This window comes from Thermobia domestica, chromosome 18, assembly GCF_964235325.1.
Source record: "Thermobia domestica chromosome 18, izTheDome1.hap1.1, whole genome shotgun sequence".
Classification (NCBI taxonomy): Eukaryota; Metazoa; Arthropoda; class Insecta; order Zygentoma; family Lepismatidae; genus Thermobia; species Thermobia domestica.
The window spans coordinates 51,636,230-51,653,402 of NC_137471.1; the positions used below are offsets into that span (position 1 = coordinate 51,636,230).

A 17,173-nucleotide genomic window follows, 5' to 3' on the forward strand; every position below is an offset into this window, starting at 1 on the left:
TAGTATGGACCCCCATGTATTAGACTGTAGTATTTATATTTCAGCCATATTTATAACTGTAGTATATTGTATCAGGCCGGTAGCCAGCCCAAAAATGTAGGAGGGCCCGGCTGAAGTTAGGGGGGCCCAATCCAAAAATATTAATGTTCATCACCATATCATAGTTCATTTGCAAGCCTACCGCGAAAATTTTAGGTGGTTCGCAAAAATTTAGGGAGCGGCGGCCCCCTTAGACCCCCCTGGATACGGGCCTGTATTGTATAATGATTTGCGTATTTCTAAACATTGAAAAATGGTCTTTCATTGCGCAGAGTGGCCCAAAAGTAGGTATACACTCCTGCATTGATCAAGCATAACATTCTAGTATATGGGTTTATTTGCTTCGGCTCTTCCGAGCTTAAGATGTAAGTAAAAACACATTAAGAACAAACAATAAAGATACTAAGTCTACCTGATGGATAATAATAACAAATTATATAAAATGCAATGAGCTGATCAGTACCATACTGTACACCTACTTTTGGGCCATCCTGTATTTACAGCCACTTTATCAATTTCAAGTTTTTGTACAATTAATCGTGTAATACTAAAACAGTGTTTGAACAGGGATTTTTCTTAAATCAATCTCACGTCGTGGGCAACACTGAGTGTGATTTTCCTCGAGAGCCGCCACTGGACCAGTGGTAAAGTTACGAAGTTATAAAGAATGTATCTAGGACATTCAGGGTTTCTTTTATACTAATTTTCAATTACTATGCTAATTACTTATGAAAGCGTAATTTTGATATTATTCTCTCTCTTTTTTCCCCTTTTCTCGTGTACGGATTGCACAAAAAAAAGAGGAAAAACAACAAACATACAGTATTTTTTTCTACTGTATTGTGCTTCTACGTTTCGCTAAAACTCAAAAACAAAGAGGTTAGAAAGAAAGAAAAGGGTTTAAAAACAAACAACCTTTTCGTCAGCGTTATAGTTTTAAAATAGTAAAAGAAACTAGAGAGATTTGCAGAAACTTGGCAACAACGGTTCCTCCCAGGCACCTTGAGTCAGTTCTTTTTTGAACTTGAAACTCTTGAAGAGAGACACCAAGCCCAGTGAGAAGAAACAGCAGCGATGCGGTCACTATCAAATGTAGTGTTGCTATCGTGCGTGTTGTTCTGCATCTGTGCCCACGCAGCAGGATTTCAAATAGATCTGACTCACTCGGTGGACAAATCTTCACAATATTGGTATGGTTATCAAACTTTTAAATTTACGAAGATCAGAGCAGAATATCGGAATGGTGATTGGTAAGTACACATCCTTTTTTTTTTTTAATCTAATTTCTTGGTTCAATAATTATTTAAATTCCACGCTCTTATCCAGTGACGGCGAAACTGGCCCCCCGCAAAATCTCCCCTTTTCCTCAGGCTTTTGGGCTTCCACTGATGGTTCACTTTGAAGGCGTTATTTATCTGCTAATGTGAGGTGTAGATATTACATATTTTCCGTTTACAAATTCAACCTTTCATTTTTTCGTTTCTTGAATAGCTTTTTTTTTTTTTTTTTTTTTTTTTTACTTTCGTGAAATAATTTTCCCACAGAAAGAAAAGAAAAAGATTTGCAAATAGTGTTACTGACCATCTCAACGTAACCAGGGGCTGCTTTAGGATTTTAATTTTGGGGCTCCCTCGCTTATGGATACATATACACATCTGATTGATTAATGACAGTGGGAAATTACTGTTACAATAGTGGTTGATGCTATTTGTTAAATAATTATCTACCATTAATATAAATAGTGGAAAACATATTTATTCCGTATTGTATCGTTTAGTGTTATATTTTTTTTTAATTTTTGAGTTAGGCCCGTGCCTACCCGGCCCACCTGCTAAAGCCGCCACTAAAGTTGACACTGTCGGAATTTGAATTTCTCTTGATTTTCATGTTCATTGATGATTTTCATGATGATGATGATGATGATGATGATGATTATTATTATTATTATTATTATTATTATTATTATTATTATTATTATTATTATTATTATTATTATGACCTATTGAACCCGAAGGTTCAATGTCGCGTTCAAAAAAGCTCTCCATTGTCTTCTATCCTTAGCCAACTAGATCCAGTTTCTACTCCGTATTCCTATTTCTGCGAGATCCATCTTAATATTGTCCTCCCATTTGCACCTATATGTCTTTCTAATGGACGTTTTCCGATTGGATTTCCAGTAATAACTGAGAAAGAGTTCCTACTTTCTACCATTCTGGTTACATGACCTGCCCACCTGAATCTCTTAGATTTGATGACCCTAAGCAATGTTTGGTAAACCGTATAAATTATGTAGTTCCTCGTTATGAAGTTTCCGCCATTCCTCATTCTTGTTCCTCTTGGGTCCGAATATTCGTCTCAGGATGTTGTTCTGAAATTCTTTCAGTCTACGTTATTCCCTCAGAGTAAGCGACCATGTTTCGCAACCATACAAAACAACAGGCATGATTATCGTATTATTATTATTATTATTATTATTATTATTATTATTATTATTATTATTATTATTATTATTATTATTATTATTATTATTATTATTATTATTATTATTGAAATTTAGTGTCCACATCATTATTGGGGAGCTTTGTAAATTTCTAAATGGAAACCTCACAATACCGGCAGGCACTTAACATATAGTCCTGTACAAGTACGTACTATTTAAGTTTGCTTGCAATAGTTTCTTGTTATATACTAGCTGGAATGTCCGATCTTCGCACGGGGAGGATAAGGGTTGTACAAAATATTTAAAAATAAAAGAATGAGTGAAGTATATAACGAAAAGAAACCACTTCGGCTACTATTAACTTCCAAGTCAGCTAACTTGTCCCTTCTTGCCTAAACTTGGGTTTAAATTTCATCAACATTGCCACCAATCAGCTTAGCGTTCTAGAGAACTAAGAATTCGACATTAATATTGTCACTTTTCGCATATTATATGTTACTCCTTCTCACCCACCTTGGACCCTTAGAATAACATAACGATGAAGGTGTTCCGTAATGTCACCCCGTATCCACTCGCTGTCCTCACCTCTATGCCGACGTGGGAATGAATTAGGACTTAAACGGTATCAGGATTGGACACTACCTGTAGTATCAGTGATTTCGATTGATCTTACATATTACTACTCAATTTTTTCAAATATTTTTGGCGCCCCCGTTAACCCTTATCCTTCAAGCGGAGCCTCTCAGACCCAGTAGCTTTCTTTCTTTCTTTCTTTTTTTTTTTTAATTTCTCAATAACCATAAATATTTCGATGACATAAAATTCTGAATTCTTCTATCGTTAGTCGAAGTTAAAGTCATGAACATATCGAGTTGGTAAGGCTAATAGACTTGGTTAGATCCAGTTGCTCGTCTACGTTCAAAAATATGTTAACCGGACAAGGGTTAAGATATACATTTTAATCAACTTAATATCGTAGCGGCAATAAAGTTGATAATCATGCGATTTCAGTTGGTTCAGTCAGTAGTTATTACGTGATGCTACCACACAGAAACATTTTCGTTTTCATAATATGGTGCCTATCTGGTTTAAATTGTCTCAGTTTTTGCTTTTATCAATTAGATGGAAATGGTTTGCTCTTCACTACGAAGTCTTACAGAAAAAGGACCGTTGGTACATTTCCCCCTCCTCTATTAGCTACATGAACTGTACTTAGGGCTGCGTTGGCTCAGTGGTGGAGTGTTCACCTCTAGTGTTTGGGGTCCCTGGTTCTATCCCAGCTCGTGCTAAGTGAACGCGGTGTGGTGGACAAAGATCGTGTGCTTGGATTTCCTCGGGGTTCTCCTGTCTCCTCCCACTTTCTTCATTCCACCATTTCATTGTAGGGCAGTACTGATCAAATGGCGACCTGCAAGCAGAATCCAGCCCTTGAAAATATTTCATCTGGACAGCGAATACCGTATATTTCATCTGGCCGGCGAATAAACTGGAAAAACTGGCTAGTTCTGTACCCTCCAAGATAAACAATTATGCCAAAAGTTATTTTTCTCGTGGCCTTTTCAATTATATATCAAGTAATATACCTTCCTGTTTAAAATTTTCGAGTGACCCCTCAGTATCCCATGATAGGAACCCTGTGGAATATACAGCATGCTCCATTCAATGTGTTCTATGACACTTTCCAATCTCACTTTCTGTTTAATCTTTTTCCTTCAACCATTTGTGTCTCTAAGCACTGGATGTTTTATCTCATTACGCCATTGTCGTAACTAGAAGGGAGCAAACTAGGCATATGCCCCATGCGCATAGTTGGAGAGACGCGTAAAAGAGTAATATATATTGTGGCCATTTTGTCAACGGGGCCTCACAGGAAAAAAATGTTTGAGTGTTTTCAATGGTGTATCAAATGACATACTAATGATAGAAGACCCTGTGGGAAAAATACCACGTTGCATTCAATACACCCTGTAACGTTTTCTCATCTCATTTTTTTGTTTCGTCTCTTTATCTTCAGCTGTTTGTGATTTCCAGCATAAGCACTGGATGTTTTATCTAAAACATTGCCGTTGCGCTAATTCCTACAATGTTATGTAAACTGCAAAACATTTAAAGATATGCGGGTTGCATAAATATTTAGGGGAAATACTGAATTCAGGTATTCTCAATAGAGAAACGAAAGGACTGCGAAACAACTAACTCTTTCATAAATGAATCATCAAGTAACAATTTTACCCGGATACAAATATGTACGTGTGGAAAATATAGGCTTTTTATGTGTATATATAATATTCTTTACAGACAAATATGTATTACGTATGTTGCCTCATACTGCAATGGATATTAAAGACGCCAAAGCCGTAAACGTGCTCACTAATTGTTTTGATTAGAGTTTAGCGTCGATTTCAACACCGAGACTATGTAAGACCTGGACCTATAGCTTGACAGAAACCAGGATCCGAGCCACATGGGCTACCTCTGGGAATCGAATCTGAGTCTCCCACGTCGAAGTCGCGTTCACCTAAGTGTATAGCAAACGTGTTCAGGTCACAATAGATGCAGTGACGTAAACAGAATTTCATCATACGGGGTAAGGTTCAAACACTCAAATTCATATTGTTTCTAAAGACAACGATTTTGTTTATATATCATAAATACGATAATGTTTATTTTTCAATAATATTTTTTAAATGAAAAAGTTAAAATCCTCCTTTGCGTTAGGGTTGCTAACTGGCCGGTATTTCACCGGCCTGGCCGGAAATGTGACTCTTATTTTGATTCAAATCGGTGACCGGTACCAACTTCTTCCCAGCCCCCTAATGACCGGTATTTTGAAATCTGTAATCCAGAATAAAACATCGAAATTTTTCAACAGTGCCTTTAAACATACAAATTTCCGTTGTGTTATACATTAAACATATACATACATATATATATATATATATATATATATATATATATATATATATATATATATATATATATATATATATATATATATTAATCTATGACAGTTTTTTTTATTTATTTTAACGTAAGAAACTTGATAACAATTAGAATCTATTGTGAAACATTGTTTTCAACAATAGATACAGAAGTGTATAATTTATCATAATTGAGCGGCATAAATATAGCGATAAATAATACATTTCATTCCCATGGATTGGTTCAAACAGAGAAACTTCAGAGATATCATATTGAATTTTGAGGTAATTTTATTTCCCAGGATTGGCAACCCTGCTTTGCGTACTTCATTCAGTACCTGTACCTTACAGTATTTCTTACGTAATTGCAAATTGACGTAATTCTCATAAAAGAGATACTAACTTGTTTAACAATTCAGAAACTGTACCAATTACAGGCCTATGGATATGAGCATAGCGATAGTAATTTATTTCCAATTCGCCCACTGGCCACAATGAAAGAAACCCTCTTGTTCACAAACATCAATGAAATTGTTCTTTGAATTACTTCCACGACAGCTGCGATGCTGCATTAGCCAGAAAGACCCATGTGTATTTTGGCACGAAACGCTCAACCTTGAATTTTCCACAGTACAATATGAGGTGCGGAAGGTACGAGATAATGAGTCATCCATAAGCGCAAAATTATATAGTGTCAGCTGCAAGTCTTACCCTGAATATTAATCCTTGATATTGGGGAAAATGAACATTATTGTCAGTGTTGCTTACAGTAATAGCATTATGAGCCCTTAGAACAAATCCACTCACTTTGACATGAAACTCACTTGTATACCTGGTAAATATAAGACTTTATTAACACGAGCAATTGGGCACAATTCTTTCAAATTAGTAATTAAAAGGATTCTTTTAATCTTAAGATGAAGCAATGCACATTACTACTATCTAGTGTTCAGTTTATTTCTTCAAGGTTTAAGATTCTATACGCCTTTGCTTGGAAATCGCACTACCAAGAGGAAGCAATTGTCCAGCGACTGATAATGTGGATAAAGAGTGCTTACACAAGATATCTTATCAAGTTGATAAACTAAATAATGGCCTAATGATAAAAGTTTTCTGGAACACTTGTTGTAGTCTACATAGCATATCTCAGCATAGTGAAAGAAAATCTGTGTGCGAACCAGGGACGAATACAGCTTCTCCGAGTGTAATCAGTTACTTTTAAATCCTAATGATGATAATTTTTTATTATAAAAGGGAAGTGTGTAAGTGTATGAGTAACATTAATTCTTAATAGTTAATAATCGCCGCTCCGCTACGTTTTCTGCCTGCTTGCCTTTATTTGAAAATGGATAGTGATGATATCCCCATGGAAATGTGCCCTTGTAGGCAGTGTTCGAAGTGGAAAAACGGTAGAGGTGGTATGTTTTATTATCATTTTGACTCGACATACCAGCTATCTAAATATTGATATACAATGAGGGTATGTTGCCTTAAAAATTGCATTTCTACTTACAAAATGACTCAAAACCATGATTGAAGAGCTTCTCTGTAGTTACAGGGAGAACATGGAGAGACTTTGACCCCCCCGCCAACAACTTTCTGAAAAACAAATGTCCCCTTATGGTGTATTATAGAGAATTATACACGAAAATACTCAAGAACCGAGTTTTTATATTAACAATTTTCTGTGCGGAAACTCCCGGACCCCCCACTTGACAGAGGAGTATTCGAAACCCCCGGAAGATTCACACCCACAGCAGACAACCCCTAAATCCACCATGCTCAAAACAGGACATTATATGCATTAAGGCAAGAAGACACACTTACACTAAGAAACAAAATTTAATAGGCACATTCTAACTATATACAGGGTGTTTCAAAACAACATCGACAACGTTTGGGAGCTGATTCCTGACACCAAGATAAGGCAAAAAGTATAGACCATCCTGGGTGCACAAATGCTTCCTCTCAAAGTTATAGCCTTCCGAAAACTTGAAAAATTGAACTTTAACGGTCCATAGCTCCAAACTATGGAACCTACCGTAGTCGGGTCAACACTTCACTTAGGAACTAGTATGTGCTGTATCCAAATATCCAAGTTTCAGAATCCTGCGGTACTTCTGCAACAATTTTTATGGAGGTAGTTGGAGAGTACTTCAAATTATATGCCCGTAGCCAAACTCCCTCTATAAAAATTGCTTCGTGAGTACTTTAAGATACTGAAACATGAATTTTTGGATAGTACACATGTTAGTTCCTAAATGAAGTCTTGATCCGACTACAGTAGGTCCCATAGTTTTAAAGCTATGGACCTTTTAAAGTTGATTTTTTCATGTTTTCGGCAGCCTATAACTCCGAAAGGAAGCATTTGTGCACCCGGGTTGGTCTATACTTTTTGCTTTATTTTGTTTTCAGGAAACACATCCAAAACGTTGTCGGTGTTGTTTTGAAACACCCTGTATAAAACTACATGAACTGGCATAAAATAAAGGGGTACTTCCGGTTAGGGATGGGCACGAGCGAGTTTTCTTTGAAATTCGACTCGACTTGAAACAGACATCTTTAAGCTCGACTCGAGAACTATCCTCCAACTCGACTTGAATTCGGGTCGAGTTTCGAGTTAAGTCGAACCAAAACGAGCCAATTCGAGCTAAACTCTCCCAACTCGCGCATTGTGGACTTTGTGGTGGACAAACACCGTGCTCGTTGGTTTTCTCGGGGTTCTCCCGTTTCCTCCCACTTTCTTCATTCCACCATTTCACTCATCACCGTCTCCTTTAGCCTAACCGGCATAAGTGTGGGACGTTAAGCTTAAAGATTTCATTTTTTCTAGCTAAACTCTGTGTGTAGTTCCACGTCCTCTCTTCAAGTATCCTACGTAGACAGTATAATTATCAATAACTACTACTACTAAAACATTATTATTATTATTATTATTATTATTATTATTATTATTATTATTATTATTATTATTATTATTATTATTATTATTATTATTAATACCGTATATAACCATAAAAGATAGGCGGTTTGTATCTGGATACTGAAAACTAGTTGACAGACGATCTCGGTCGTCAAGATGTCTTCAGAAGGCAAGGACATCGATCACGGTGTTTCTGGTTTGAGTTCCGGAGGAGCAAGTATTCGGGCTCGAGCCAAAAATTGTTAAAACTTACAGGGCGCCGGCCAAACATGTTCAAAACTGCTCGGCCAGGGTTTAGGGTTGTCAACGGCTAGAGCGGCACGGCTCATAGCTCATTCAATATCGAGCCGAGCCGGGAAGTGACCCGAGCCAACAGCTCATCCAATCGAGCTGGCTCGAACCGTTGGCTCATCCGATCCGAACCGAATTGAGCTGATTGCTCACCTAACCGAGCCAGTTCGAGTCATTGACTCAATTTAGCTGAGTTGAACCGAGCCGGTCCTCTTGTTTCAACAGGCTGGCTCGAACCGATGGCTCACATGAGCCGAGCCGGTGGCTTATCCTAACCAAGCCGGATCGAGCCATCGGCTCAATTGAGCCGAGTCGATAGCTTGTCCCAATCGAACCGATGGCTCATCCCAATCGAGCCAGCTCGAGCAGTTCGTTCAGTTGAACTGTGCCGAGCCGGTTCACACCACTACATGGGTTGGGCTTCTGCTTGGGCTAAAAAAAATTCGACAGTGCAAGTCTCGCCCTTGATGGTAAGAACTACATACTTATATTGATGCTCACGACATTTGAGGCTGTCTCGTTATAAAAATCTATTGTCCTCTCGTTATCGAGACGAGACGAGACACATTAAAAATATCCCACAAGGCGCACTGAAAGTACGAGACGAGATGCACCCCTGTCGCGAGTAATACTAAAAGTATTCCACATTACTGCTGACATTTCTCATGACTTTTGCTTTCCAGTCAAATCAGACCATGATGTCAAAACAAGTTAAAACTAGCTGAACGAGCGAGCCATTTATTAAACTCGACTCGACTCGAAACTCGACCTCAAAAAATGACTCGACTCAGAATTCGACTCCAGAAAACTACCTTTGACTCGACTCGAAACTCGCGACAAAAACTAAAACTCGACTCGTGCCCATCCCTACTTCTGATTGACGTGGAAAGTTCAAATTTCGTATGATTGTAGCTTTTTGGGACTATCCAACACGAACATTGCCAAAAGTGAATATATTTAAGTTTCAGGGAGTCTAAAGGAGGTATGAAGAAATTCCCCATGTTATTTAAATGGGCATTTTTTGGACCTATAATTTTATATTTTATGTACTTGGAATTCGAATAAAAACTTGAAATTCGGTATGCTTGTACGTTTTTCGTTATCATTACCTAAGTTATCACTAACAATAAGAATTCCCAACTTTAGAATGGTTTTATTGGCAAATAAAAATCTTTCCCATGATATTTATGTGGAACATCTTCTACGCCCAAAAATTATTTGGCACTTCCTGTACGGTTACAATGATTAAATTTGGTATGTTTGTGCTTTTCGGGACTAACCCACAGGAAAATTGCCAAAGGTGAATATTTTTAATTTTTAGGGGATCTAAAAGGGGGATGAAGAAATTCTCCATGTTATTTAAATGGACCTTTTTCGGAGGAATAATCTGATATTTTAGGTACTTGGAATTGGAATAAAAACTTGAAATTCGGTATACTTGTACGTTTTTGTTAGAGTTATTGAAGTAAATCACCAAATTAAAAAATTTCCAGCTGTAGAATGGTTTTATGGGGAACTGAAAAATCTTTCGTGTGCTATTTATATGGGACATCCTCTATTAGGCACTTGCGGCAGGATTAGAATGATGACATTTGGTATGATTGTAGCCTTCAGGGACTTACCCATAGAAAAAGTGCCAGAAGTGAATATTTTGGTTTTTAAGGGGGCATGAAGAAATTCCCATGTTATTTAAATGGTTGTTTTCTTGGAATACAATATCTTACCTTTTAGATAATTGAAATAGTTAATGAAACTTGAAATTCCGAAGAATTGTGGGTTTAGGAGGTACGAGGCAGTAGGCCGAGCAAACGCGGGGGTCTGGGGCAAACGTGACCCAGTGTAAATGTAAAACTAGATGAACTTCTTTGAAGACTAATCATTTTAAAAACAAAAGGTAGGAAAAGAATAACAAAAATGTTGGTGTTGTCAACTTAGAAATTATTTCTACATAAGAAATAAAATCTTCTTACATGCAAACCTATTCGTCAATTACTGTGTATAAAAATGGATTTATTAAACGTATTTTAGCATCTACTCTCCAGTGATGGTATGTGTTGATCACTGAAACATCAGAGGTGGTATGCCTTCATCACTGAAAAACCAGAGGCGGTATGACATACCACCGCATACCGCCCCACTTCGACCACTGCTTACAGGTCAAAGTAGAACAAAGAGAATTTGAAGAGGTCGACCATTTCAAATATTTGGGAAGTATTTTGGCGAAAGACGTGTACTGCACAAAGAGATCAGGTCAAGAATTGCCATAACCAAAGAAGCACTCAGTAAGAAAAGATCACTATTAACTAGCAGGCTTAGTATTGGACTACGGAAGAAGCTGGTCAACTTTTATATATATATATATATATATATATATATATATATATATATATATATATATGAAGTATTGGACTTATAGTTCAGAGACTTAAAACATTAGAGTATTAGAGTATTTAGAGAGCTTCGAAATGTGGTGTTGGGTGAAGATGGAGAAGATATCATAAACAGAGAGAGTAACAAATGAATATGTTACTCTCATGGCGAGAAGAGGACGATTCTAACCACAATTCTTCCAATTGGATTGGACATATCTTGCGAAGAAATTGTCTTGTTCATACCGCCATAGAAGGAAAGATGGAAGGAAAGCGAGAAATAGGAAGAACACAAGTGATCGATGATTTGAAAAATAGAAGAAAATATTGGGTGTTAAAAGAGGAAACTGAAGATCGAGAAACATGGAAGAAACATTTCCAGACCCAAACTGAAAATTAAGAAGCAGATTACTTAACAGGGTTGGCAAAAAACCATGGTTTTTATTTAAAAAAAAAAAAACCGTTTTTTTTGTTTAAACCAGGTTTTTTTTGTTTAAACCAGGTTTGTTTGGTTTAAATAATTTGCTCTATATATTCATATCATATATGGACAGAAATAAGTTTGTTTCGCCTTAATGTTATTATGCAACAACCGGGCTATGCTGGAAGGAGTCACATAAGCTTAAAGCGGAATAAAAACCGCTTCTCGAGTTACATCCGAAAGAAATTGTCCTCCATTTGAACTCGGAACCAGGACTAATTGGCCACAAATGCGATACGTCTGCCGACTCACTCACGAAGGAATCCTGATAAAAATACGTTGTACTGATCTTTACATGCTTCTTAATATAACTGTCAAGAGTCATTTTAGAAGGACAAAAAGATAAACAGTTGCACAAGTGAAAACATTATACAGAATTACATATGGACAATTTCAAAGTACTGCGGAGTACAGGAGAACTAATTCAGTTCAAGTTAGTTAACAACGACTTTTATTGGTCCAAATTAAAGAAATACAACGACTTAATTTGCATTTAAGTAAGAAAAGTGAATAAAGATACGAATTATTTGAGTCCACTTTGGTTTAGACTCATTCATACATAAATAGATACCAAAGATACTTCTCATTTTACTAAATGCCTCTCGTGGGGTCTGTATGACTCCCCCCACACACACAAAGTACGGCATTTCGATGTATTTTATCAATAGTAAACATTGAAACGAAACAATATTTAGAATTTTTCTTTGATTGCAATTACATAACAATAACAACTACAAAAAATCACAAAACAAACATTTATAAACTTATGCAAAAAAAAAAAAAAAAAAAAAGTTGCTTTTGTAGTATAATCTTTTTGAGTAATGCATGGGGAATTTAGGTCTGAATATAATACGAATAATATACGAGAGTGAAACGTGCTAACCCACAAATGTGTGTTCATCAAGATTTTACAAACACTTACACTTTTACGAACATTTTTCGTTTTTTGGTTTAAACCACTTGGTTTTTTTGAAAAAACCAGCTGGTTTAAACCTTGGTTTAAACCATGGTTTAAACCACCTTGGTTTAAACCAGCCAACCCTGTTACTTAATAATAATAATAATAATAATAATAATAATAATAATAATAATAATAATAATAATAATAATAATAATAATAATAATAATAATAATAATAGTGATGATGATTTACTGTTCACTATTAAGGCAAGGGTCGTATTAAGTGTAAACAAGTCCTCAAGTGTATATTTCATATCAAGCATAAAATATAGGGGCACAGGTGGCTCAGTGGTAGTGTGTTCACCTCTGGTGCGTGGGGTCCCTGATATGATCCTAGATCTCGCCAAGTAAGTTCTATGGTGGACAGACACAGTACGTGTGGGTTTCTCGGGGTCCTTCCGTTTCCTTCCACTTTAATCGCTTCCACCATTTCATTCATTTCTCACCATCACCGTCTCCCTTAGCCTGGGCGCATAAATGTGGGACGTTAAACTAAATATTTCATTTCATTTCTTCAAGCATAATATAGTTTAACCCATTAGTGCATGAAGTTTCCTAGAGGTAATATTTGCGTACAAGGTGTTATTTTGGAGTATGTTTAGAGCACTTTAAAGGACTGTAGCGGATTCTACCTGAAATTTTCGATTGTACTGGGCGACAAGCGTCATAAAATACTCACTTGCACGGGAAATACTTGACTAATATGCCTATATTTCACCAATGTTTTTATAATAAATAATATTTTCTTTTTCATACAAAATTAGCACTTGGTACTTTGGTTAACGGTTTTAGTTATTGGCAACGAATTCACATCTCTTTAACAGTCATGTTCTTGAAACATTATTGATATTTCAACAATAACGGCCGCCTTTGAACAATAACATTCTCTGACGACTATTGAAGGATCGGGCAACAATGTTTTGTTCGCAGAAGTTCTGGATGTGATATTATAATGAATTAAAACGTAATTAACATAACATGCGATTTTTCGGGTTAATGCCTAAACAATATGAACACAGTATATAAACTACAGACAGTTGTTACCGTTTACCTTTAGGACAGTGCAATTGTTAACCAGATTTACCGAAAATATGCATGAAGAGGACACTACCATTTACCATAATTTAGATTTCAGCATTAATATTTATTATTATTATTATTATTATTATTATTATTATTATTATTATTATTATTATTATTATTATTATTATTATTATGCCTTTCGGCAGGTCCTGGGACTAATGAGGATTTTTTTTTTCAATTTTAGATTTTGGCCTGGAAATGTTTCTTCCACTTTTGACGATCTTCAGCTTCCTCTTTTAACTCCCAATATTTTCTCCTATCTTTCAAATCATCGATCAGCTGTGTTCTTCCTATTCCTCGCTTCCCTTCCATCCTTCCGTCTATGGTGGTTTGAAGAAGGCAATTTCTTCGCAAGATATGTCCAATCCAATTGGCCTTTCTACTAAGGATGGTGGCTAGAAGTATACTCTTCTCCTCTATCCGTTTTAAAACATCGTTTGTTGCTTTCGCTGTCCATTTTATCTTCTTCATCTTCCCCCAACACCACATTTCGAAGCTCTGTAAATATTTCTTCTCTAACTTCCGTAATGTCCAATGCTCCATATATAGCACTTGACCATCTTCTTCTTAAGCTCAATTAATATTTATGTAACCACAAATTAATTCATGAGTAAATTGGAAAGAAATAAGAAGGAGAAGTTAAATGAAACAATTAGAACTGTTAATTAATCGCAATTTTAACCTATAGCGTACAATGAGTCAAAAATTTGGGGAGAACAACTAGTAGTCATAAACAACCATGAGTTTTATGTTGTGGTCTGCCAGGAAAATATAATATTAAGCAAACATACAAGTAAATACTATATTTTCCAGAGACATTTCGTTGTTGTATAACCAATATATTAGACATATCTCAAATATTGCTATTTAAAAAAAAAAAATGAAATGCAATCTTTAAGTTTTACGTCCCATGGTTATGCCGGCTAGGCTAGGGAAGACAGAAATCAGACAAATGAAGTAAATGGTGGAATGAAAAAAGTGGGAGGAAACGGGAGTTCCCCGAGAACTCCCCCCCACACACACGGTATTTGTCCACCACAAAGTTCACGTGGGGCAAGCTGGGATCTAACCATGGACCCTATGCACAAGAGATGAACGCTCTACCGCTGAGCCACCGCGGCCCCTTGCTATTTGAGTTAACATTTGTATCCTTATATATGTTTTTACGATATATACCGAAGCTTCGAGTCATAGGCGACGGAAGCTTCATTCTTGACATATGGAGTTGAAATGGTGTATCTCAAGGGGAAAGCAGATTTAAGTCATCTCCAAATAACGTAAGTTGAGATAACAAAAGTAAAGAGTCAGAGATACACCTTTTGATTATTTCAATGAAGATCTATTGACCACCCCATTCCAAACATTCTTAAGAGCACTGCAAACTGCAAGATACTTATTTTACGAATGTACACCAATGTTTGTGAGTGGTAAATGGAGTCTCTTTTGCAGTGGATGGTGTTCCAAAATGCATTATTATTATTATTATTATTATTATTATTATTATTATTATTATTATTATTATTATTATTATTATTATTACTTGGCAAAATTAGGTGTCTCATATCAATATTTCATGATGATTTTAGCACGTGAACAATCGGAACAAGAAGTTGTTAAGCCCGGGGGGGGGGACTCCGGATTACCTTCAAGAAGTCAGAATGATTGACCTTAAACACACAAAGTCACAACCAGAGCCCGGATGTTGTTGACCTAAAATTTTCTAAAAAGTGACCTATAAAATGACACTAAACTTCCTGTAAAATGACCCTAAAAATCACAAAAATTGACCTTAAAACTTGCGTTTTCTTAAACGTTTATTTCGTGAAACATTGACATTTTTAAATATCCATTGGATTTTTAGTTAACATTTCTCACTCATATTCAAAAAGTATTGTTTCACTTAGTTGCAGTCCATTGATCATTTATTTCTATTGATCAGTCCATTGTACGGCATTGTAAGTATTGAAAGCGTCAATTCACTCCCGAGTTAAACCTAGGAAGCACTCTTAAACAATAAAAGTTCGGAAGTATAGACTACATGAAAATAATAGATAGAAATATGTGTAAAATCCTTGTACGCCTTCTAATCCATTTTTAGTTATTCACGTGATCACATCCTTTCTGGTCAACCCAAAACTATCTGTTTGGCCACCTACCAACCCCCACCTTTCGTTAACCAGCTACAGCTTAGTTTTCATTAGCTTGTTAAGAATGCAGTTTTTCCACTCCAATAGTCAGGAAGTAAGAAAAGAGATTATTCAACTTCGTCTTTTCCACATCCGTAAACCGTTTTCATTTAAAGATTTCCTTATGTAGAAGAAAAAGAATAGAAAGACCATAAGTGACCTAAAAGTTACCTTAAAATATTAAAAAAAATGACCTGAAATTTCAAAACGGCAAAAAGTGACCAAAAGTTGACCCTAAAAAACTATATATTTAGAACCTAGAGTTGATGGATAACGTTTTTATTTGAACTTGCCTTGTCCTATGCGTAACAGAAAAAAGTTGACTTGTCAACAAGATCCGGGCCCTGGTCATAACACAGGCTTAAATTGTTACGTAATCTAGACAGTGAGCACCAACTAATAGTGCTCTCCCCAATGGTCTACCAGTTAGCATGGGCACCTATAGTGCACGGGTCCATGGTTCTATTTCCTTTGGGAGAGCATTGGAATTTTAACACATTACAGTGCTTCGGATTCTATATTAAACTGTAGGTCCACATCTCATATAGCCTCGATGCTGATTCAGATGCTATACTGCAATATAACCAACCAACTAATATCATATGACCCTTTTTGGCCGAATAGCTAACGCGCATGCTTTATGTGCATATGGTCCCGGATTCAATTCTTGGTGGAGATTGTGATGGTTAGAAGTGGTGCAGTGTATACAGTGTTTTGAGTGGTGGCATGAAATATGCACTGGATTAGGTTATTTTGAGTTTGATGCTCTTGATTGATGCTCTTGATTAGATGCTGTTGATGTTTTTGATTTGTGTAAAGAATAGCTAACATATTGCTCAGCTCGGGATAGATAAGTAGTACTCAAATAATTCTGAATTGTTAATTATTTTGACATAAAAGTGAATGAAGAGTGCATAGTACATTTTTATTTTAATCATTGTTCTTCTATTTTTATTACTTACGTTTTTGTATAGCGATTTTCTGTGGTTACGTATCAGGAAAGTAAAACAACATATTATCTTTTGGTAATAGTTGAAAGTTCGAGGCTAAAGTGGAACCGGGGTCCACTTTATCCGACCATTTTGCAAACGTGCATAACTCGCCATTTTTTATTTAACGAGGAATAACTGAAAACTTAACACAACGTATGTGAAATTGTTGTGTTCAAATGTTGTACAAATAAACAAAGGATTGTTTTCTTCTAATAGCATACAATAATTTGTATATTGACAAATTTCTGTTTAAAAATAAAAAAAATGGGGGTCCAAATTAGTCGCACTTCCTCTATATAATAAAAAGAGTAAATAACATTACAGAAATAACATGTAAATACTGCACAAGTCGAGTCGAGTGTTAGCTTCTGAAATGATGATTATTAAATATGATTGAAAAACGAGTGGCTGGTTTGATTTATTTATAGATAAGCTCTTATAAATATATATCAAATTCAATGTAACGTTAGCCGGTTAAAATACCGGTT

At 36.0% G+C, this 17,173-nt stretch overlaps 1 protein-coding gene across 2 annotated transcripts in view; it reads left to right on the forward strand.

Annotated features, from left to right (window-relative positions):
- The first annotated feature begins 1,051 nt into the window (after positions 1-1,051).
- The window catches only part of LOC145676006 (isatin hydrolase-like), a 73,424-nt gene continuing 57,302 nt past the window's right edge, over positions 1,052-17,173 (forward strand). The window contains exon 1 of one of the 2 annotated variants that reach the window (XM_081746843.1): positions 1,052-1,289. In XM_081746843.1, coding sequence (XP_081602969.1) covers positions 1,114-1,289 — 176 coding nt within the window. In that variant the 5' untranslated portion in view covers positions 1,052-1,113. The remainder of the gene's footprint in view (positions 1,290-17,173) is intronic. The other variant, XM_081746842.1, reaches the window with a different exon arrangement.